Here is a 25750-nt window from a genome sequence, read left to right as displayed (position 1 = left end):
TATAATTTAGCCGAGACCAATATGCAAAATATTATCGTTACTTATCGATTTTCCAACAAAGTTTATTGTATATTTTGTCATCTTAAATATTGTAGTTAATTTATATAGTTATTTTTTTTTTATCATTAATGCCTTGTGGTTTTATAACTTAGTAATAAATAAATGTAGCTATACTGCATAATATAGGTAATATAATATAGATCATACGTTATTTTTTTTATGAATTATGTATTTTAATAATTTTCTATTAGGTAACTGATAATTAATTAATAAATATCCGTAACAACATATTATAATTTATAACGTAAAAATTAAATTAAAAAATATTAAAAAATTATTTTCATATTTTGTATTTTTTAAGTGCATATTTTGCAATTTAAAATGTAAGTATATACATAAATTCGATTTTCAATTATTATTACATACTGTTAGCAGGTAATCGATGTAAACGATATTATTACGTACAATTGGAAAAAAAAAATAATAAAAAGTTTATATTATACGTTATATTATTATTACCATCTAATTCGATATTATATTATATATCCGCCTTGGTTGAGGGGTACCGCGTGATGTTATAATTTTGTTAGGTATTTGATTTTTTTACATAAGATGGTATACTTACTAAGAGACCGGGAGAGGGTTATGTAAGTTTGAGTAACACTAAAACGAAAAAATATACAACATAACAAGGAGGTTTTGTTGGATAACACGGGTTGGCGCAATCCACTAGAGGGCGTCGATACAGACAGGCAGGCAGGTACCGTCGTCGTTTATAATATACGCGAGGCAATTGCGTCATTGACAAACTTGGTACCAATATATAATATTCTTATTTTTATTATGTAAAACCTTAGGTAAACCTCTGGCGGTCGGGACATTTTTACCGCATTATGTGTTGTACGTACGATGACGGCAACAATAATAATAATAATAATAGTAATAAAGTAATATATTATACACATACGCCGCTACACAAGCGTTGTTATACGTATAGAAACTGAAGACTAAATAATAATAAAAGTATTATTGCCTGCGTTGAACAGTTTTCAGGGGGCCACAGATTTTTAGTATTTTTACGAAATCTTGTGTTGGACGGGAAGAGTCAATAAAGTAATTTAATAACTATTAACAGTGTACAGTAAATACTATATTATTAATATTTTTATCCGTCATAAGTATAGAAAATATTATTATTCATAGAGCTATAATAACTTATAATATTATTAATACCTAATATCGCATCGACCCTCCCTCACCTCGCACAATAATATTTAACTACATTTATTTGTTTAGGTTAGAGACGAGCACTTGCTATAGCATATGTCAAAAAACGATTTAAATTAAGAGTGATGTTATTAGTATACATATTATATATATATATATACATGTATATATTACTTTATGACCCATGTTATATATTGAATCATTGGCATTATGTTGATTAGTCGACTAAGACTAACAATCAGTTAAACGGTTTTTTTACCTTGTGCATATTATTATGGTATAAACCCATGTTATATAATTATTAATTAATGTTTAAACAGTTTTCACGCAACAAGTAATTACTTCCATTAATTGATATAAGATTGATACGACGCGAATACACTACCATTTTAATACTATAATATACATATTAACCTTAGCACGTGGTTAATGTCATAATTTATTATTAGTGAACAATATCTGTATTGCAAAATATGAACAATACATTTTGACAAAAGTTAATTTTCTTAAGAGTTACGACTTACAACGTTTAAAATGTGAACAGTATAAGTATAATGGGATTTTAACTCATAAAACATAATATAATCATCGAAAAATTACACATTATGTAACTGTTATGTGATAATGTTTAAAAGGCTTACAGTATACACTGTTATTATTACATATATATTTACATATGTTAGTAGCAAAGCATTCCGTTAGATATGATTTCATTGTTAATTTGTTTAGAAAATAATAATAGTCAATATCTAATATGGTTTTACACCAAATACAATCTAACATTTGTGGTTTTAACAGTGGCGTGGCAAGCATATTTCAAACCCTAAGCAAAGTATTTAAACAATGAATGAACTACTTCCCCACAATATAATATATAATTTAAAACTGTAGGCTAATTTAGAATTGTTGTTATGAGATATAGGTCAACAACAATTTAATATAAAATAAATAGCTTGATAATTAATTATACTTTTATCCACACAAATTTTAATTTTTAAATTTAAAATAAATTTCTAGGGCTCATCAACTCATTTGGTAAATGTCGCTCATCATGTCACTGGTTTTTAATATGATTTGAATGCGTTATCTTGATATTGCAGTATTTGGTTATATTTTTAGTACAATTTAGTATATAGTATATACCTATGGGTCAAACGAAGGTTCTTAGCTCCTTCTTCCTCAGTAGTGCACTGGTTTGGGTATAGCCCATCCATGTCAAAAAAAAAATTAAAAATGATCCGACCGCCCATTTAGGCAAGATAAACCTGCGTTTTACAGTGATTTTACATAATAATAATAAATTAAATATATAGATATTTATTTTTAATATTATATATTATAATAGTTATAATGAGTACAAAATAAAATTAAAACCACCAATAAATAAGAAACTTTTCATGCTCACTTCAATAAACAATTTCATAAATCACAATCTAATATTAATATATTTACATTTTTAAAAATTTTAATTAATTTAGTTTAAACATATGTTTGTATTCAAATTAGTAGTAGTAGTATCAACAATATTTTCAACCATCCGAAAAATTTACAAATCAAAATCAGATTAAAATAACTTTAAAAGTAGGTAATAGATAATTACTATAAAAATAAAAATTAATGCGTTATGGATTTATAAAAATAGTTATATTTAACTATAATAAAGATTAGGTTATTATCAAAAAAGATAAGTGTAATTTATTATTATTTTTAAAAAAATGTAGGTATACATTATAGTACTATATAATGTACATAATATTATATCGTGGCAACTATTTTTAAAAGGAAATGTATATTATTGACTACTATCTGAATACAGTATTATACGCATTATATTATTTTTGTGTTATTATTACTAACAAGTGACAATTATTGAATTATTTGAAAAAAAAAATTATCTATTAATTTATTATAGTTTCCAAAAAATGTGAGCTATTAAGTAGGTATTAGTGTTATTGTCTAAAATTTAAAAAAAAATGTATAAATAATTATTACTAAAAAAACAAAAATGTATTATCGACGGTTATAAAGCAAATTATATTATAACTATTATAATGTTAAAAAAAATGTACATATTTAATAGATATTAAATATTAAATTTTATAGTGTAAAATCACTGTAGGTACAACTCAGGTAAATAAGTCGCAAATAGGTTATTGGGAATAATGTACCTTTTTATTTTGGCGCGGATGATGATGGGCTGTAAATATAAAAATTAAGAAAACTATTTAAAATTAAAAACATTTTTAATTTATATTTAGTAATTGTTTATCGAATAGATATATAATGCATTAATGTTATAATATGTTATATTGGATGTATTTTAGAGCATAAAGTACCATTTTTGGGATAAGAATTTGTTGATCTATATTATACATTTTATAACAGGCTATTAAGTATTTATGTGTCAAGAGTGCACGAATTATTTTAAATTATCATCATTGATGTAAAAGCATATAATTACTGTATGTATTCAGTATTAAGTATACTTATATATATTGAATTTGACACATTGTATATAATATAAAAGGTATTTGTTATAACTTACTAGAAGTGGTTTAAAACTATTGTTTTCAATTGACTAGTTTTCGTGCCGACTTTGATGTCTTGATGTATATTTAATGAAGACAGGAGGAATTTTAACTAAAACAGTCAACGAAAAAGTATCGACTAAATTATGTATTAATTATTAAAATTGTGATGTGGCAATACGTTGTATAATATTGGAAGTTAATACAAGATTACAACAAGCAATATTTAATGTTATTACTTATTACTTTTAAATCTAAATTTAAATATAATATAGTTTTTACTTGATTTTTAGATAGGCACTATATTTATAGAATACATTTTTTTTTTTAGATTATTTTGATGATAGAAAATGAATTATTATATCAGTACCTATAAGTAGTATTTTTGGTAAGTGGACAATAATTGTACAACAATTATTTTTCATTAACACGAGACCACATTTTTGTACAGGTAGTTCTTCATTTAATGAGTATTATGACAAAATAATTGAACTATGGTCAATACGCAGTTAGTGAACAATAAGCATCTAATAGCCTACATTCAGTGTGTATCTTTTTATTAATGTGGTATCACAACTGAAGCACAACTGAAGCAGGAACCACTTTTATCAGATAAATAAATATAATACTTATATAGTTGTATGAAATTGTATTTAGTGTTTAAAAATATAATTTGGAATAATTCGAATAATACACATAGAGCGTAGATAATAGTCTTCTATTATCTATAGTTACATGCACTGAGATAGATAAGATATACTGGAGCGCGCACTCGCTATTCCCGCAATGATACAAAAAACGAGCCGTCTCGAATCCCGCTTCCCCCACCATCGAAGGGCAAAACATTTCATTTTTACATACGATATACGTGTAGTTATGATTATTTTCGTTCATAATTCTTAATTTATTTTCTTATTTCTTTAACAAATTAAATGTAGTAGTAATTATTCATTACCTTATTGTATTACCATGATTATAATATAAGATATAACGATATGGAAAGTGATCAAGCAGGGATTTTGAGATTTACAATGGACATTTTTGTTTATAAATAGTTGTTCACTACATAAAGTGCTATACATTGTAGGTATAAAATTCTTCCTATTAACTTCAATCAACCATTTTTTAAGTAATTCAGGATTATTAAGTGGAAATCTATATATTATAAAATATTAATATTTAGGTAGGTATAATAACTTAATTTGTTAGTTATTTTTGTTCAATCAAACTTATTAATATAATATAACTTATTCAGTTAAATTTTGTATTGTTTTAACTTAGCTTTTATAGTTAATTATCATTATTATACAGTTAAGTTAATTTTAATTTTTTTATGTATAGATATAGCCTAGAGGTTATTGTTGAATTTTATCATGATTGTATTGACTACTTATCGAAAATTATTTTTTAAATTAACAATTTACTATTATTATATTATTTAATTATTATGACTATGATCTCTCGTATTATAATTATTAGTTATTATTATGTTACCACAAACGAGAATATTTTGTATTTTTAATATTTTTTTCCTATGTTCTATTAAATAATAATATGATAAAATTATTTAAAAAATATTATTATTTATTATTAAAAATGTATTATATGATTGTAAATCCATTGTATAATCAACAATCAACCACAGTTTATAAAATATTTCAAAATATAAGATTACAATGATAGCACTTTTATTTTCTTGGGCTTTTTTTCAGGTGTGATTGTAGTTTGGGTTTTTTTTCGTGGGTATTTTTTCCGCTTCTCATTAATTAAATATTTAATTATATAAAATTATAAAACCATCGGGGCTTCAAGAAACCTCCGGGCCCCTGGCCACAAATAAAACTGTATAAAATGTTAATATTTAGGTACTTGTGGAACTAAATACTTCCACCTTTAATGTGCCTATTAGTACATCCAAAAGCTGAACACGAGACAACCATATTGAATATAGGTACTAGGTATACAAAATTGTAACAAATTACAAACTAACGAAAAGGCTTGAGATTATATAGGCATTTGAGTAAATATCTCAGCTATTAAGAACGAAAATAAATTGTTATTTACAAATTCATCGTATTTTCCTATGTAAAAATGAAATGTTTTGCCCTTCGGTGGTGGGGGTAACGTCAAACACGACGGCTCGTTTTTACGGCCGAGTGCGCGCTCCAGTATATCTTATCTATCTCAGTGGTTACATGGGATATAGTATTATCAATTATTATAGATAAAATTTCAGATGATGAAAATCAAAAATGTAGTATAAAATCAGAAACCGAGAAAAAAATTTATATTATACACAATAACAAATGTCGTAGATCGTGCCTTTGTATGACAGGTTAGGCTTGCCTTTAGTGTACCCAGGGTCGGATTTAGGGGATGGTTGAGTGGGTTGCAGCCCATGGGCCCACACAATTGTATGATATTTTAATAAGTAAAAAAATGTATTTTCTTGTTTATGTATAAGAGGCTACCACAATGCATTCCGCATACGGACCACCCCCACTACATTTTTAAATCCACCTCTGGGTGTACCTATACATAATATGTCAATATTATGATTAAAGGTAATGTCGACTTATTATTCAGTCTATGGATTTTTAGAATAATTAACACCATTATCAATATAAAACATTTATAAATTGTCTTATTATCATGTATGCACTTCACAAGATATTATGTTTTATGTATTGTAATACATTTCTATTAACGTATTAATTGGCGTAAAAACTCAATTAGCTGTCCTTTTTTTTCAGGAGGTGAAAATTATGATTTGTTAAACGTTAGATCAAGAACACTGCTTAAACTTGGACTCCATGAAAACGCTCTTTTGGATGCTGTCCGTGTGGTCCAAATTAAACCGAAGTGGTCCAAAGTATGTTTTTATAAATTTTTACTTATTTTTGCGGCATTAGATCAATAATTTGAAATTTATTAGGGACATTTCACACGTGGTATGGCGTTATTTTCTCTGAAGAGATATCAAGAGGCGTTATTAGAGTTTTCGTTAAGCGCAGTGCTCGGCGAAAACAATCAAAAACTCAAGTCACAAATTAACGAGGTGCTACAAAGGTTACTGACAATATATTGCAATGAAACTGAAGATCTAGATCTAGAGGGTTGGAATCCCATATCTCACAGTTACTTAAGATCGTACTTGAATACATTTATCAATAGATCTAACGTATTCGACAAGAGTTCAAACTCCTTAAAAGTAGTATGTCGATGATAAAAATGTTATTTTGAAAATCAAATTATCATATTTTTGTTTGTTTTTAGAAATCTATCATAAAAGAGAGTACATTTATGAAAAAACAACTCTGTGAAATCAGTACATTGACCGAATTGATTCAACATATTTTTGTTGAAATAATGCAGACTAAACGTAAGTGAATTTTATTATGTTAATTATTAGAAATTAGAATCTAAGACAAGGCTGGAAATTAATAAATACAATTTTTTTAATTAATTTAAAAAGTTAAGTTATTATTACCTAAGTTACATTACAAGTTATTTTTTTTAATAAAAAATTAACTTCTAAATTAATAAGTTAATTTGTTTTTGACACAATTTAGTTATTAATCATTAATCATTTATAGGTAGTTACGTTAAATTAATTTTCCTTAATTTAAATCCCATAGATTAAAAATATATGGGTTTTGTACAAATTATCGTTTTTTATAAAAATAAATATCAAATGAACTTTTATTAATGTATATATATATATTACATAATTTTATTAAATTTACTTATTGTGTTTTGAAATCGATTGTAAATACTTGTTAAAAGAAAATTGTACTTGTTTTTTACTAAGTTAAGTTATTTTAAAATTCAGCTAAATTTTTCAATAATAACTCTATTTAATGGGTTAAAATAATTGTTTAACTTACCTTGTCTTTCTAGTTATCGGTTACTTATTTTTTAATCCAATTATTATTTTTAGAGCTCATATTTTCATAAATATATAATTATACTAGAGTAAATGTTTTGAGTAGATACTATAAATAATTATAATTTATAGACTAATCTTATGCAACTATTTATTTCTAATTGGTTTGAATGATCTAGAAAACGAGTAGATAACCTATTGTTATTATATGTTTGGTGTTTGTTTCAATAATATGATAATATGTATGGATTATATCTAATGTTTCATTCTATAATTCGCCTACCTCAAGCACAGGCTGTTCATTTATTAAAGAGGCGCTAATGTTAAAGTGTTTTTTCCTTAAGTCATCGCTTATTTTAAATTGAAATTTTATTTTATTTAACAATAATAATAAATCAATTCTTTTAATGTATTTTATTAACATTCAGACAATCTTCCTAACATATTTTTTAAAAACAAAATTCATTTCATTATTACAAAATGTATATATTATAATCAGTAGTATAACTTATTGAAAAGGGATGATATTTGTCATTTTTTTTTTTTTTTTTATAGTTTTAGATATCTTTAAGAAAGTTTTAATGTTTGTTAATGATGCTGAAATGTAGGTAATATCAAAGTAAATCGAATGATAATATTTTAATATTTACAATCAAACATAGAAATACGCGTAATACGAACTAAAAAAATATCTACATTTAAATTGATATCTTTCACCCCTATGCTAAATAAAAAATTTTTTCACTCATAAAAACATCAGTGTAATAATATTAGTATTTATGCGAGCAGTATGTTTTGAAATAAAACAAATTATATGAATATATTTTGTTTTTACGGCATATATACTTTATTATATTCGAAAATTATGCAACTAACTTTACGGACAAATGATAATATTATTATGCGCCACAATAATAGTATACTAGTATAGATACCTATAGGTTTATTCGATAGGTACTTTGAATACCATTAAGTAATATTAACATTTCATAAGTGTTATGGAATATTATTTTCATGAGATAATACGAACTATGTGAAACACTTAGACCATTATGATATTTTGGTCACGCAATTTTGTGTACACATAATAATATAATCTAATGTATATAGCAATTAGTCGTGCTCAATGAATATTGACGAGACTCAAAACAACGGCCGTCGTTTTGGATTTGATTTTTCAGATTACACTTCGAGCGTCTTAATCAATAACACGCTGAACGTGGACACGTCGTTGTTGGACGAATCGGACTTCAATTGCGTCCTGTGTTGCGGAATGTTGAGGAACCCGGTGACGACACCGTGTGGACACACGTACTGCTTAGACTGTCTAGAGCACAATTTCGATTACAGTTTTCACTGTCCGCTGTGTCTGACGTCATTGCCGCCCGTGAGTAAAAATATCATAATCATCTCGATGCAATAGCTGATTATTGTAATGGTATATAGTACTATAGTAATATAGTAATAATAATAATAATAATAATGAATATAGTAATAGTAATATACTATTGAATAATATCACGTCGATACAAAGTCGTCGGTGTTTATTGTCAATTATTAAAATAATATTGTAATCGGTATAATATCACAATCGACCGTCAACTTAATATGTCGTTATATGCTGACTACTGGCGCACCTATATACTAAATACACATTGTGTGTATACGTCATATATTATACGTGTTCCACAAAAATTTAAAATTTTTAATTATCTAAAAGTGATTAAAATTGCATTTATTAATTTTGTTATTTTTTAGTGACTAATATTTATAATGTATATAAACTGTTTTGTGCTGTTTATGCATTTATATGTGTTTGAAAAATTATATGTGTAAATACTGTTTTATTTTATGGCTCTGTTTCGCAAAAAACCTTATAAAATGTTAAGTATTCTGTCATTCGAAAAAGGTTAAGAACTACTGTAATATAATATCATGGACGTTCTATCTGTAAAAGGAACCAAAAGCATATTTTCTAAAAAAATTACAAGAGGGACCAGACGAAATTGTTATTTTTTGAATATTAATTATTTATATTATGTTTGAAAACAAAATTTTGCGTATTTGTTATCTTCTATACTTATTATTATTACGATAAATTGTGCACTCATATCGTAAACATAGATACACAGAATAAGAAACACGTGTAAAAGATTTTGAATCCCGAATACTAAGTAGAATATTGTCCGGTCGTTTTGCAGAGCTTGGCACTGAGTAAAAAAAACACCTCGGAATTTGTCAACGAACTAATCAGCTGTAAGTACACCAAAAACAGCCTTATGCAGACGATTAACTGGAAACCAGAACCGGAACAAGACAGCACGTACTTGCCGGTGTTCGTTTGCACTAACGCTTTCCCGTCTGTGTCATGTCCGTTACACGTGTTTGAACCTCGGTACAGACTGATGATCAGGAGGTGCATAGAATCGGGTACGCGGAGATTCGCCATGATCAGCAACTGCTGTCCTCCCATGAAGTTCGTACACTTACGCACGTATACATAATAATAACAATAATGATATAATACTATTTTATTGGGGAACCAGATTTAATGTATTCGCATATTTGTTCAGGAGAAAAAATAGAAAAACATCTGATTCGTATTTATAAATACGCACATTAGAAATTTAAACATTTTAAACGCATATTTTTGAATAAAATTAATGTGCCAACTTATATTTTAGATTCTCTGTATTTTCTTTTCTTTATGTCTTTTGATTTCACGTTTTTGAGCAGAGAATTCGCTTTAATATTCAACATAAACGGTGGTTTCTAATAATAAATTTTATCTAGTTGGTTTTTTGGCGGGTCAATTATTTTTCTTTATAGTTGGGAAAAGAAGCGGGTACCTTTTATGCAACACCAGTTTTAAAAAAAAATTTCTCAATTTGTAAAATTAATAATTAATTAATAAATCATCGTTGATGTTTATTTAAATTATAATCAAATATTTATATTAACATTTTCTAGAAAGATAAAATTTCAAAATTATTTTTTCTGATTTTTTCGACTTGTGCTATTTCATATTTTAAAATTTTTATCATAGGTATTAATGTCCGAGTTATGATTATTATTTATTATATTATTGGGATGATTATGTATTATTTAAATGGCTTATGGATACGTGTACAAAAAATAAATGCCAAAAATCGTAAAATTTTCACTTTGTCACGTGATGCTATATGTTTTTTTAACAATTAAATTATAAATTTCTACCTTGGATTTTAGATTTGCTGAGTTCGGGACAGTGTTGGAAATCAAAGATCGGATCATGATGGGTAATGGTTGCTCTTTTCTATCGACAATCGGAACGCGACGATTTAAAGTGTTGGTCCGAAAAGAACACGATGGCTATGACATGGCTACTGTGCAATACATAGAGGACGAAAAAGTTCCTTCAAAAAAATTATCAGGTCAGTAAATGTCATACAATATATTATGCTACTATCATATTATTATTTGCATAGTTGAACTGTTTTTATAAAAAAAAAAAACCCATCGGTGGCATTTAATTTGCGTACCTCCGTAAAGCACAATATTATTATGTGTAAAATTAATAAGCTCCTTATTTTGGTCATATATATATAGAATTATATAAACTTCATGACGACGTTCGGCAACGGGGATTGACGTGGTTTGATAGTTTTCGGTCCGAAATAAAATCTGAAATCTTGAGAACTGTCGGATTTCCACCAAGCACCGAACCAAATTGGGAAGAACTGTCTGACGGTCCAGCTTGGACGTGGTGGCTGTTGTCGTTATTACCACTGGGACAAAATGCCCATGTAAGTTTAATTATATATTTATATCATATGAATTTATTTGAAACTTAATAATATTATCCTGTACCTATTTACCTAAGTGTGTCAAGATTTACATTATAATTAAGGGACCACTAAATGGTGGCCCAAATAAATTTTTTTAAGGTGAATTAGGTGAAGTTTTTATTAGTTTTCATTCTATTTTTGTTTTTGCGTTTTCATTCTTTGGTTAATTACCTACGTAGTTATATTAAATATTGAAGGTAGGTTTCCTGGTTTAATAATGTGGCCCTCCAAAAATATTAATTGGTAACCCCTTTTATAAACTAGATATATCCGCAGATACCATATAATTAATCCCATCAATAAAAGTACCACTTTCCATTATTCAGTGATGATTTGTTTAGTATAATTTGTGAATACAAAGTAAATCGTACTGTTTCCGTGCATTGATTACGATTTATATCTATAAATTATATTGAATCCGCTCGTGGGTAACTTTTTTTTTTATCTAAGTTTTAATATTCTTGTTTATTAAAATAACGAGTAATATAATATTATAAAGTATTTAATATGGAAAATGGAATGACATAATGTCTTACTTAACTTCGTCGGGTGTGTTGTATACAGCATCCGTTTTGTATATTATTTGTACCTTTTGAGTATTACCTTATATAATTTATAAACAATTGTTTTTTATTATTATTAATATTTTTACTATAAAACATAAATAATTAATTAATTGAGAATACATACAATATTATTGTATATTGTTATATTATGTATAGAAACGTTTACAAAAGTATCTACTTTAGTTTAAACAAATGAATAGTCTAAAAAATACTACAAATAATTAGTGGTATATGATTATACTACATTCTGTTGGCTTAAAAAATAGATAAACGACAATTTATAAAGTTATTAACATTTTCAAACTAAATGTCTTCATTTGTTTACACAGACTTTATTATATTTTGAAGTAGGTAGATCATAGATATTAATATTACAATAATAATGTAATTAGATTAAATATTTATTATTTGTATAAGTTTTTTTTTTGTTTTTGTTGAGTGCAAGATTTATAGAACAAATAACGTAAAATAAATTTATCGTTTTACAAAAATTAAACTATGATAATCAAGTAAAACTATTTTAGGTAATAAGTATCAAAAGTTTAAGGTTTAAAATTTATATAATGGGAAATTTGTTATTGTATAATGACGAGTTATATAGTTGTGTTTTTAAATACCACGCTTTTCATGAATTATTATACCTATGTTTATCATCATAATAGTAAATAATTTAATGTGAACCAATTTACGCGCTTGGTAATTTAAGAATAATTCCTACACAAATAAATAAAAACATATAATAATATACTTACTTTTAATCTGCCTATTATATTTGAGTTAGATATTATTATTTTGACATCATAAACTTTGCTATTATAAATGCTATATTGTTTTTAAAGAAATGCTATTAAATATTCATCATATTTTCTAAAGTTTAAATGCATTGCATTGCATTGTTGTTATTTTTTTATAAAATTAATCTGATATAAGTAATAACTTATATCGTTTATGGATTCTCATTATGTAATATAGTCATTTAAATAATAAACATTAATGCCATTAAATATTATTATTGCCGTATTATACGATTGCTCATCTCAGGGTAATAAAAACGTATTCTGTTGTTATAGTGTATATATTGTATACAGATTTCCCAAGTCTCTATAGGTTTACTGCAGTTTATTTATTTTTCGGAAAATAGGGTCAATATTATACTATGTTTTTATTAAGCTTTGAACAGAATTATAAATAATTATCTGCATTTTATTTAAAAAACATTAATTAATGTCAAAAGATGTGTAAATAATATACGTAGGTAGGTAAATAATATAACTAATATGTTTTGTTGTTTGTCTTTAACCAACAATCGTTAACAAAATAATACGAAATAAAACTAAAAATGGTATTGCCTATAGCATAAATAGATAGGTTTTACTCAACGAACGTCGCCACGGCGGAAACCTTATTTTCAGTACATGATAAAATTTCGTCAACAGCCGTGAATTGCAAAAAAATCGAAATAATACATAACCTAACCTACTACATAAACGAACACACACACACACACACATCGCACAATAAAAATCATTATATTAGATTATACACGCACTGATTTGACATTAGTCCGATGTCCAACGGTTCTTATGTAACTCGTTCCGTAATAGTAAACACACGCAAGTTGCGCCCGTTTTTTTTTTTTATCATTCGTAGTTTATACAGCGTAGGCATATACTACCTAATAGGTATGTAATAAGTGTTGTTATTATTATTCGTTTCGCGTATATGCCCGTATGAGAAAAGCTTCTATATAGACAAACGCGCGCCGCCGCGCCATGTGTATTGCCGATACGGTCAGTAAATTATATATTTATGTATAATGAAATATATAAATGTATAAAAAATAATAACTCAAATTACATTATGAGGACGCCACGCTAGCATATTATTATGTCGTATCCGTCTTGCAAACGTACGACAGCAAATTTTTGTTCAATCAAACCGATCTCGTGATGTTGACTGTTTTAGATTCCACTAACCCATGATATTATCAAACTTAAAGCCACGGACGTTATTATCCGTGCTCGTGCGTACCTACTGTTTTAAAATATTTTAATTTTTAAAGGAGTTATGAACATTTATAATAATAGTTATTATAATTGCTCTTTAAAGTGATATCTATTTTCACGTTATTTAATATTACAATGTAGGTACAATAATATAGCAGGAATGTGGTACACCCAAATACTAATTCAATACATTCGTCAGCAGCTCGAGAGTTTAACTAATTAATTTTAAGGACCATTAGTGTGGTTTTTTATTAAGAACACAATATTATTATCTACATAATAATAATTATAAGGATGTATTAAATTAGATTAGGTTATATACACTGGAAATACAATTTGTTTTTTAAAACCTATTCCTATTTAATAAAAATAAAATTCCGCAAGTCTTGTGCAATAAGTACCTATTATATATACAGAGGTTATTTTCGATAGTTTTTAATGCAAAAAAAAATGTTTCAAATACATGCGGGTATTATGCGTATACTCGTGTATACATACATACATGCATGATGCTCAGGTGTATAACTATAGTCACTAATAATTTGATATTATATTATTATTATTATTATTACATCGACCGCCAAATATTATTTAACGAGCTAGTTTCATTATCGGTGATAATTTTAGGGTCGACTGACCCATGCCCGCTGAGACACCTTTGTGTGTAATTGTGTTAAAAAAACGTAAAAAACAACATTCTCGAGGGCATTCTTTATCGTATTTACGCACTTACATTATGCATTCTACTTTTGTGTATAATTGGATGGTCGATTAAACCGATCATGTTTATCAAAGAAAAAATGAAAAACCAAATCGCGGGAGTTTCGAGAATGTTAGGAAAATTCACCCATTCAGTATATTGACTACAGACTGATGATGACTAAATGCATTATCTCTGGAATAATATCGATCATTAATAGAGAACTTATAGAATTAATTATAATTTCCTACACCAACTGCAATATACACACGCAGCGTGAAATAACAAATATAGTATACTACTCAACTCAACTATATACATTCTGATTGGTTAGATTAGGTTCAGTGGCCTGCGAAAGCTGTTCCGCGGCGTTATTGGTATCAAAATGAAAAAAAAATGGTTCACTGACAGGTTTTGGTTTTGTATAACACTCATAAGTCATTGGTAGTTAGTCGCATTTATGTAAAATGTATAGGTATTTAATATTATATGCTTTGGATATCAGCTAAAGAACGTGTTGTTATATGGTACTGTTTCATGTTTATGATAATACAATTGTTGTACAATTAATTATACTACAACGGAACATTCAAGTACATAGTTTAAAATCTTAATTTCTTACTAATAATTATATCTCGATAGTTTATTTTTGAAAATTGTTCAGTGATCCTGTGATCCTCGTTAAAACATCAAGGCAACGACACCGGGCGTTTGATCGTCGGGTTTTAAATTTTCGAGATTCGATATTTTACACGAGCTCATATTATAATAATAAATTCGTCGTTTAACAATATTATTATTTAAGCACGGTGGTTAGGATTATAGTTGAGATTATGTGGTTACACACGAACACGAGTGTGACGTCCTGGAAAACTACGCGCGCCGTCGAGGGCAAATATGTGCGCGCGGGGAAGGTAGCGACGGCGGCCGCGCCCCTGGTACCGCGAACCGTCGAGACGCGGCAACATCGCGGCCGACCGGCGGCGGCGCGACCACGGGGGCTATTCCTGCGATCCCGTTACCGGTGTCGTCCAACCGGCCGGTGTTGCACTCGCCCAGGGTGGTGTCCGTACACTGCAAACGCCCCGTCGCCGACCGCGTTCATGGGACCCTGGTAGTCGAAGACGCATATGTGATGCAAGAGTTTGCTTGACGGGCACGTCCAAAGCAACACGCAGCACCGCGCCCGGCGGTGGCGATTGTGGTGCGCGGGGGGGTTGCCTCGACGGTCACGGCGTTTCCGAACGTATTTTGTCGTTTCCGATTGGCACTCGAAACTCCTCGTAGTATACGTTCAAAGGCTTTTCGGGAGAAAACGAATTTTTCAATTTTTCGAGCCATCTGTTATTTATCGTATTACAAAGTAATTATTTTTTATTATTTTTTTTTTTTATTTGGTTTTCGTGCGCTCAAGAGAACCCGCAGGTGTTGTCTTCCTCTTACATAACATAATATTATACCAACATAATAATATTATTATACCTTCCTATGTCGTGTTGTTAACTCAAACAATAATATGTTAGAGTGACCTATTATGAAATTTAAGTTTAATAACTGTAAATTTACATTTGCTGCGAAATAAATAATTATTATTGTTGTTGTTATGAATATTAAAGGTTAGGTAGGTATATGCGACGTATTGTAACGTGTTAGTACCGTTTTCTCTTATTATTTTATTTTATTTTTTACGATATTTTAATTTTTAAGCGAGTTAATGTTATTTTTAAATAATATTAATTTTACATACTTTTTACTTGCTTAGTAATTAAAATTTGAAAGAAAAAAATTTATTGAATTCAAAAACCAAAATATTTTTATTCATCCGATGGCATTAAAGATTTTATCGTTGCGTATTTTTGCATTTAAATTATACCCAGTATCTATCATTGATTATAGTTTGTAATTTATAAATATAGAATTACTTGTATTCCATCTATTATCAAAAATGAATTTTTTCGGTTAAAGTTATTATATTTTATAGTACTTTGATACTTAATACCTAATTACATTACTATTTTCTATACACTGTTTAAAAGAAAGAAAAATACTAAAATTTTGTTTGAGAATTGTCGTTCTTTCCGTAAAAAATAATATTATTATCAAGATAATGATTTAGGTGCAATCGTTTTTTTTTTTTTTGTACTTTTTATTTGGAAATGAGAATAACAATTAGTGGTGGTCATTGTAGATAAAAAATTCATCGTTGTACACGAGTTATTAAGAAACCGACTAATTTTTCTAATCTCGCGGTGAATAACAAAATATTATATACTTTAACGGTTTATCATTATTTTACTACCTAGTACATACCTATTCATTAGATTTCTACACAATCATCATAAAATATATTATTCACCGATATGATGATAATATTAATTTATGTATAATATTGTGCAGTCGAATTCCGTACTACACAAATACCATGCTTAGTACCATACAATAATAATAATTTTATTTTCGCAGGTGGACCTCTTAGCGAACACTAGTATCGAAGTCCGATTAAAAGTGATCAACAAAATTCTTAGCCGCATCGAACGAAGCTCACTGTCCTTAAGAATAACTTCGTCATCATTATAATATAATAATAATCGACAATAATGAACTATATTGTAATTATTATGTTGATGATAGAACTATTAATATTATTTTTAACTGTTAAACGACTGGAAGTCTCGACGACAATAACCACTTATTCATGTTTGTACATAATATTTGTAGGCAGCGTGGTTGTAGTCCGATGTTATTTTTATTTATGTACCTACCTACCAACAATATCATTAAGAATTGGACGAATTGGACGTCTTAGATAATATTATTTCATTTTAATAATTATTATATTATTTACTATCATACAATATTCTGTGATCTCCGAATCTGGTCAATAATTCAGTTGTTGATAAATAATATTACGTACCTACTATCTAAGTAAATTGAACGATTTTTATTTAACGTGTTTCTATATTATGGTACCGAGCTTCCCGAGATTAAATGAAATACCTACTACAAAATTTATCGGATTCATCTCAATTTATTATTTAAGATAACGCACATTTCTACTAAATTGAAAATAATAATTATCAGATTGTTTGGATAATAATAATAATTATATTTCCAATAACGAGTCACGCTTGAAATATCTTATGATTTTGAATTATTATCGTAATTTTTGATTTTTGACTATTACCTACAACGAATTCTCAGTGTATTGCTATTATGTTGATACATTTTAAATTACCCATAAGCCGCTTACGCGGTTCAATTTGTGATATTGTAATGTGTAATTGTTTATTTTAATTTATTAATAATATTATTTTTATAAAATAATATTATTATTTAATATGCTTACTGCCTCTTTAAGAATGCAGGTGATAGGGGATTTTCTTAAAGTTTTTTTTTACTTATTTTATTTCTGAGCTTAAATATTATTGTAAATTTACAAAACTAAATGTCCTTGTTGTATTTCATGTTACCAAAGCTCATTTTTTTTTTTAGCTTATATTATATATTCTATAAATTAATAAACCTAATTTGTGCCTGTATGATTACTCACTTTCTGCTGCAGTTAGAGTCTCTAACTTAGAGAGAGGTATTTTGTGTTTCCATTAAAATGGATTACTAGTCGTTTATTTTCTTATCGATAGTTAAAAAATAGAAAATAAATTGTAATTTTTCCTTTTATTTATTTTTGTATTTACAAATATAAATACAGAAATTATAAACTATGTAAATGTATATAATATTATGTAATTATTTATCATATTATACATGTGTTTTTAATTTATTTTTTTGTGAATGATTTGTCTTTTTGTGAAAACTTTTATTTATAGAATTTAATATTTTTAGTAATTACACGATTTTACCTATGTGTGTAATTGCTGCTCATATACCGGATTTTTTTACCTAAACTAAAATTATGGGAATTTATTGTTTTGATTAGATTGTATTATTATTTCTTTTTGAATTAGTATTACTTATAAAATATATATCTTATGTTACCTAAACAAATTTAATTGTAAACGAATGTATGATCAATTGAAACCTATGTAAACCTTATAAGTAATAACAATAAGCAATTATAATAAATTGTATCTTAATTATTATCAAAGTATAATTATTATAATTTAAATAGATGCATGCGTGACCTAACACCAGTCACCAGTACTACATGTGAAGTACCTAGTGATAATTTGAACTCATGATTTGTTCATATTAATACAACATCTTGTTAGATATGTATTTGTAAAATATTTAAAATACTAGTACGCTCAAAACTTTAGGTTCAATTGTATTCAGAGCTTTTGGATACTCTGAAAATAAAACAAGAAAACATGAGTCATAAGTCATAACTGAAAAAAGGCTAAGGTTTTATCAACTTATCAGAGTGGCCGATTTTGGTACATTTATTATATGTTTATCGGTTTATTTACTTTTAGATTTTGAGTGGAACGAGATGGTTGTTTTATTTTTTTTTAAAAATTTATGAATTTAATTTTTGTGTATTTTTTAAAGAAAAAAAATATATATTTCAATATCTTTTGAACAAATTATAAAAATACTTATATTAGCACATGATTTTTTATTGAAATCGTTTGTTTTTATTTATTAATAATGATTTTAATAGTAGTCGAAATAATGCTTCGATTTTCAATTTAGAGGGTTGTTTCGGATAAGAAATTAGATATAGTTTGTAGGTGCTTTAAAAGTGGAAAAAGTAAAAATGATTAATATTTTTCAATAATCAGGAAAAACAAAAAAATTATTACGCAAATCCAATTCTTGACAAAATCGATTTTGATTTTTTTGATTTAACATTTCACAAAATGTTCATATAATTATTTTCTATTTCATAATATATATATTTTTTAAATATTTGACTCTTTTTTAGCTATTTATAAATACTTGAAGTTTTTTTTTATATATGTATAATATATAAATGTCAATGAAAATTTATTTGCATCATAATGATGATTAAAAGGAATTAATGCTTAGTTCCTTATAAGTTGTTAATTTTCAAATTAAAATTAGTAGTCACAATTCATTTTTTTTATAAATGATTAGATTAAAAATGTTTACATTAGTAAAATTTCAAAAAATGATTAAACTATTTTGTAGATAGGAATTTATAAACAATTTTTTTTTTATCTATGGTTTGAAAATGTAATACAAGGTTCTTTGTACAATTTTTAAGTTATATAATGATTTTTTATATTTTATTTTAATTAAAAAACAAATAACCGAAGATACTTGGCATTTTTATGATAATGAAACATGATAATTCTCAATCCATTATAAAATTTTCAAAATATTTGAAATCTTTTTGATTTATTTACAGATATTAAAATTTTTTTTTAGTTTTATTTCTATATAAATAGTATTAATTTTTTATTTTATCAATACAAAAAACTTGAAAGATTAATGCATGATTCACATAATCTATTTTTATACTTGTGAAATATTGAAAATATTATATAAGCACAATTTATTTTTATAATAATTTGAATTTCAAATTTTCATTAAATATGCAAATTGTTTTGCAGTTGAAAATTTATAAAATGTTCAATTTTGATTACAAAGACTTGAACATTTTAAACAAATTTCTTTATGAATAATTCATAGTGAAACCAACAACTTTAGTGAAGAAATAGCGTTATGAAGATAAAAAGTAGCCTGAAGTAGTCTTAACACACATCCGAAAAAAATAGACCTATGGGAGGAGAAAAAAAGACACACACTTACAAATACGTACGGATCTAAATGATCAAAATGTAAATTGTATTAATGTGGTAAGTATGGAAGACCCTTAATAGAAGAATAGAACAAGAATCGAAATTGGTAGAATTAGTGGGGTAGTATAAAGGTATAGGAAATGAAAGATCTTGGGTGTGAAATGCGGATGTGAATGCGTTATGGAACAAGATGAAGACCATCTAAACCGATTTTCAATATTACCAGTTAAGAGCGAAGAAGAATATATAGCGGCAAATGTTAGCATACAAACAGGTCACTACTTATTGAGAAGGTATTAAAGAGAAGGTTTTTGGTATTTTAGCTGAAAAAAGAGTGAAACCGAAAAATTTAAAAAAATATAAAAGCACATATTTTTTTTATACTTATTTTAAGTTAAAATAAGTATGAGATTGTATATTCAAAAATGTTATCCGTGGGAACATAAAATATTTATACGTATTATTATATTTTATACACACGATGAAATTTTCAAATGCAATAATTTCGAGAAAAAATAATTCAATCTATACCTACTAATATACTATTACTAATAGTAATCGAAATTAATATACCTAATAGCAATATACAAAATATAACATGAAGTATACTTAGTGCCGATTAACTATTTCAGCTCAAAATAGTTTTTCGTTTATAATGACGAATCTTTAAATTTAAATTTAACGTATCAATCACAGGTCACTCAAAAGGGTGACCATTCGATATCTATTGTACAACAGAGCGATACCTATACTTAACTACTTTTTTTTTTAAATTTTCTATTATTAAGGTTTTATTTTGAAATATATATTAATATTTTTTTAACTTAGTTTGTACAGATTTTCTCCTAAATTTGGCTGACCTGTTAATAAACAATGGGCGCGTTATTAGATTATTAATAAGTAAAGAGAATTTTTTTTTGCAATGAATATTTCCTGTTTGAATTTAAAACAGCATTGATAGACGTTGACTATCTTGTTAAGTTAATCTTTTGTCTAACATAACATCCAGATACTAGACCAAGGAATTGCAAAACACGTCATTGTTGAAATTGAATAATTTTAGATTATGATTACGACATAGACCGAATAATATATTTAAGCTTTTCGTGGGTTATATTAATTTATAATATTTTTAAATTATTGCACCAAGATGATAAGATATTTAAATTGTTTTATAAATTGATTGTTATTGTTTATACGTTCCATAAAGTATAAAGTAGCTTCGATAAAAATAACTTAATTAGTACGTGGGATTTCATGTATGTATTGTAGATATCAAATCAAGTAAGGCCAAGTTTGAACCGCAAGGAACCTCATCTGTTGCACATTTTTGCGATTTCGACAATTTTAATCTAAAATAAAACTGCAAACGCTAATGAAAAAATTGTAACTGTTTTGTTATATTTTCTTGTTTTTCACAATTATTTTAAATTTTAATGTATATTTGGACTTATCTACTTTTGATCAACCCTTGAAAATTGAATTTATTTTATTTCTCCAAAAAATACAAAAATAAATACCTATAACCCCACTGCACACAGAATCTACAATATAAATGTAAATTGTTAAAGATTTAATAATATAGTATATAGTTACCAGTATATTATGTAATTACAACAATATATAAGACGTAATAAAACATAATTAAAATAGCATAATATGATTAGTGAAAATTGAGCCAAATTAATTATACATTAATAAGTTTTTTTATTCTCGATAATTACTATTTATTAAAATGTTAAAGTATTAGTCTTAAACAATTTTTGTAATTTCCCCTTTCTGAACGCAATCTAATATACACGTATATGTAAGTTAGATTGCCTGTTAAACAGGGGCGTTCTTGTTTTTCGTTTAAAACATTTTTCGGTTCGTATATTGGTTATTGTATACAAAGTTTTTTTCCAGCAGACTTATGAGAATTTTTAAATAATTTCTATTCTTTTTCCTTAAAATCATATAATATAATGTACCTATTCACTAAAAAATAAAAAATACAAATTAATTAAAGACATTTTAACACTATCAAAATTGTTTATAGTAAGTGAAAAACATTTATATACGTTAAGCTGATAAAATATATAATAGCAAACCATCAATGCTTATCTATTGATAGATTTATATTTATGTTTTATCAATTAAGGTTTTCAGCTACTAAAAAAGTTGTTTTTTTCACCTTCAAAATATAAATTAAACTACATTAATTAGTTGAAAACATAAAAATAAGTTATGAGCTCTGAGATGTGTAATAACCCGAAAAAACTAAATTAACTAATGAAATATTATTTTTATTCGGAGTTGTAAAAAAAAAATAATAATAATAACAAACAATAGATCAACCGGAGTCGTATACTCGTGTACATTTTTTTTTTTTTTTAGATATGCATTGTCTAACGTTTAAACAATATCTATTATTGATAGTACATAATATTATATTAAATGTAAATTCAATTTTCACTTTATCACGTCATGTAAATTCAAATTTGTTAGATATCTTGTTTAGTTATTGTGTGAGCTGCTTGTATCGATGTATGTATTATACTGCAGTGCCATTATTTTAAGAAACGTTCGACCTACCGAAATTATTGATAAAGCCTGCACCATTATATTGTACCTATATAATATATTACAATAGGTATTTTTTTTTTATATTAAATTACAGAATTACACTAATTGTGCAATATTGATTGTGCGGTGGTGGTAGTGCATAAATAAGCTGCAGTGCAATTAAAGCTGAAAAGGAAGTACAATATGACAAGTCATATTAAAAAAAAAAAAAAAAAAAAAAAAAAAAACAATACTAATAATAATTAGTTAATGATAAAAGTGATTGCGGTTGATATGCAATTGTAAACGTAGGTACTTGTGTGACAGTGTTTTGTATATTTATTATTTACTAGAAATATATATATATATTATGTATAGCCCCGCACCGTGTTGTTACCTATGAGATTATCACCAGGCGATTTGCCATCGAATTATTGATAATTATTAACATATATTTAAGATTCGGTTTTTTATTTTAGAAATTAAGTAAGTATTTATTTATTTTATTTTTCGTGTACACTGTACAATAATAATAATGACGTGATAAATATGAAGTAGGTGACTAATAATTACTTAACGAGTAACAAATATTTTGAAGATTTATAAGTTTAATAATTTTATTATAATTTATAATACTCTCAATAGTTTCTATGGATGTATAAGTTTTGTTTGCGCAGTTACTTTCTATATTAATATAGTCTTACGAGTAGAAATATGAAAAACAACAATAATAATTAACAGGAAACCTACCAGTTCTCCCGGAGTGTGATAAGGATTGTATTAGAATTGACCCGAGTAATCAATACACCTATCCGGTTACTCATAGGTATACCTATCATTATAATGTGTTTATTATAGAAATAGATTTATGATGATATATATACTTGTATAGCAACTATTATTTGGGCATTGCTGTATTATAATGATCTGACTATTATTGCATAAACAAAAAATAATAAAACGAAAATTATTATGATGTAGGCGGATTAAAATTTATATTAGAAATAAATAATAATATGTTAGTGTAAATAAGTAAAAATAATCGAGATCTGAAAATAAAAGCATTTAATCGTTGAATTTTTTAAAACACGTCATATTATATTGTACTATCAGTTATGTTATTACCTACTTATATTAGTAATTTTTCTGCGAATACAGGTGAGTAGTTATATGTATCTGGCATGTACTCGTACTCGTTATTATACTATTATAATAGTATTATTTACATGTTTATTAATCCATTCGACTATTATTAAAATACTCAAATTTTTTTCGCAATATTATTTTGAGCGAAATATACATAGTCGGCAAGTAAATTAAAACGCCGTATTATAAAATGTTATAAAAGACGTATTATTATAATTAATCGGTTACAAAAATTATTGACTATATAATATATATTATAACCAATGATAAAATGTAAGCAACAGCTTAGGTAATCAATTCAATTATTCTATAGGTGAATAAATAAAGGTAGATTCTTTTGCTTAAGCTAATATATTTAACAAGAATTTATACAGTTGTATTAGGTGTATCAAATGTGATACTAAATTGGCATAAAACTTATTTGTGATGTATTGATACTATATTATTTGTTGAATAATGTTTCGATTTGCAAAATGTGTTGAAAAAAAAAAACATTCCTATATTTATATTCACGAAAAATGTTTACCTCGGTCCGAATCGATAGTATAAGGTATTAAGGTTACGTTAACCATTTTTATAAAGTTTGTGGTGACGGTGGCTCGAGCCGTTATCCATTTCACGGTCAAATAATACATAAATATATGCATGGTGACATTTATGCGCTTGATATAACATCAATGATAATAAGCAATTATAAGCTGATGCATAAAATGAAATCGTTTTAACAACTTTAAATTGATACGGATTTTTTTTTTCGGCGTAGGATATGTGGTTATTATAATAATATTTATTATTCTTATTATGTACATAACGTATATGATACCGTAATATACTATCAAGGGGAGAGTATTGCAGCCTAATAAATAATTTGCGATAAAACAATTCACGAAGAATATATAATATTAATATGTGTATTTAACATTATGATATAGCCATTGACGGCGTTAGAACGAAAAAAAAACTGACTAGTTTTAAATTTGTGAGTTGAGGGGCACCGATCTCTGCTATAACCACGCTAAAACATACCACGATAATATTTTTAATAATACGTTTATATACTGGTCATGTATATACGCATGTATAACTGGTTCAACGTGCACAGGAATCCGACAAGGACATGTGTCAAAATCATAAAAAAAAAAAAAAAAAATACAGCAGGATATAAATATATTTCGCGAACGCTCATCTGTACAGAGTACCTACTCTCGCGTAGATACCTATCGTTTAAATAACACATGACCATTGACCATTATACATTCCATAATATATTATGTTTCCATTTAATTCCGTTCGTTCAATACCGTTCAAATTATTGCCGTAAAATAAAATAATAATAATAATAATAATAATGATATAATATGGTAATTGACATTTCCGTAGTTTTGAAGTACCTATATTATGTGTATACATAATACATAATACCGTATATATACTGGTATTATAGGTATATATTGCGGAAACGGTTGATTGTCGAAGTATGTATTTTTAGTGTGCAAAAATCCTAAAAACTTGTTTGGAGCGGTAAAAAAACGTTTTTTGGATTATTGCGGGAACAGAATTCACAATATTTTATCGTCGTAAACAGTATTCATAG

General features: G+C 26.6%; 1 protein-coding gene across 2 annotated transcripts in view; it reads left to right on the top strand.

Annotated features, from left to right (window-relative positions):
* Positions 1-18912, top strand: part of LOC114127416 (LON peptidase N-terminal domain and RING finger protein 3) — a 42085-nt gene extending 23173 nt beyond the window's left edge. The window contains exons 3-10 of one of the 2 annotated variants that reach the window (XM_050200013.1): positions 6509-6627; positions 6691-6966; positions 7032-7137; positions 8823-9028; positions 9843-10117; positions 10870-11054; positions 11230-11426; positions 17204-18912. In XM_050200013.1, the coding sequence (XP_050055970.1) occupies positions 6509-6627; positions 6691-6966; positions 7032-7137; positions 8823-9028; positions 9843-10117; positions 10870-11054; positions 11230-11426; positions 17204-17317 (1478 nt within the window). In that variant the 3' untranslated portion in view covers positions 17318-18912. Of the gene's footprint in view, positions 1-6508; positions 6628-6690; positions 6970-7031; positions 7138-8822; positions 9029-9842; positions 10118-10869; positions 11055-11229; positions 11427-17203 lie in introns of both variants that reach the window. The other variant, XM_027991642.2, reaches the window with a different exon arrangement.
* Positions 18913-25750: the final 6838 nt, after the last annotated feature.

Source organism: Aphis gossypii, chromosome 2, assembly GCF_020184175.1.
Source record: "Aphis gossypii isolate Hap1 chromosome 2, ASM2018417v2, whole genome shotgun sequence".
NCBI classification, from domain to species: domain Eukaryota; kingdom Metazoa; phylum Arthropoda; class Insecta; order Hemiptera; family Aphididae; genus Aphis; species Aphis gossypii.
This window is presented reverse-complemented; position numbering and strand designations above follow the sequence as displayed.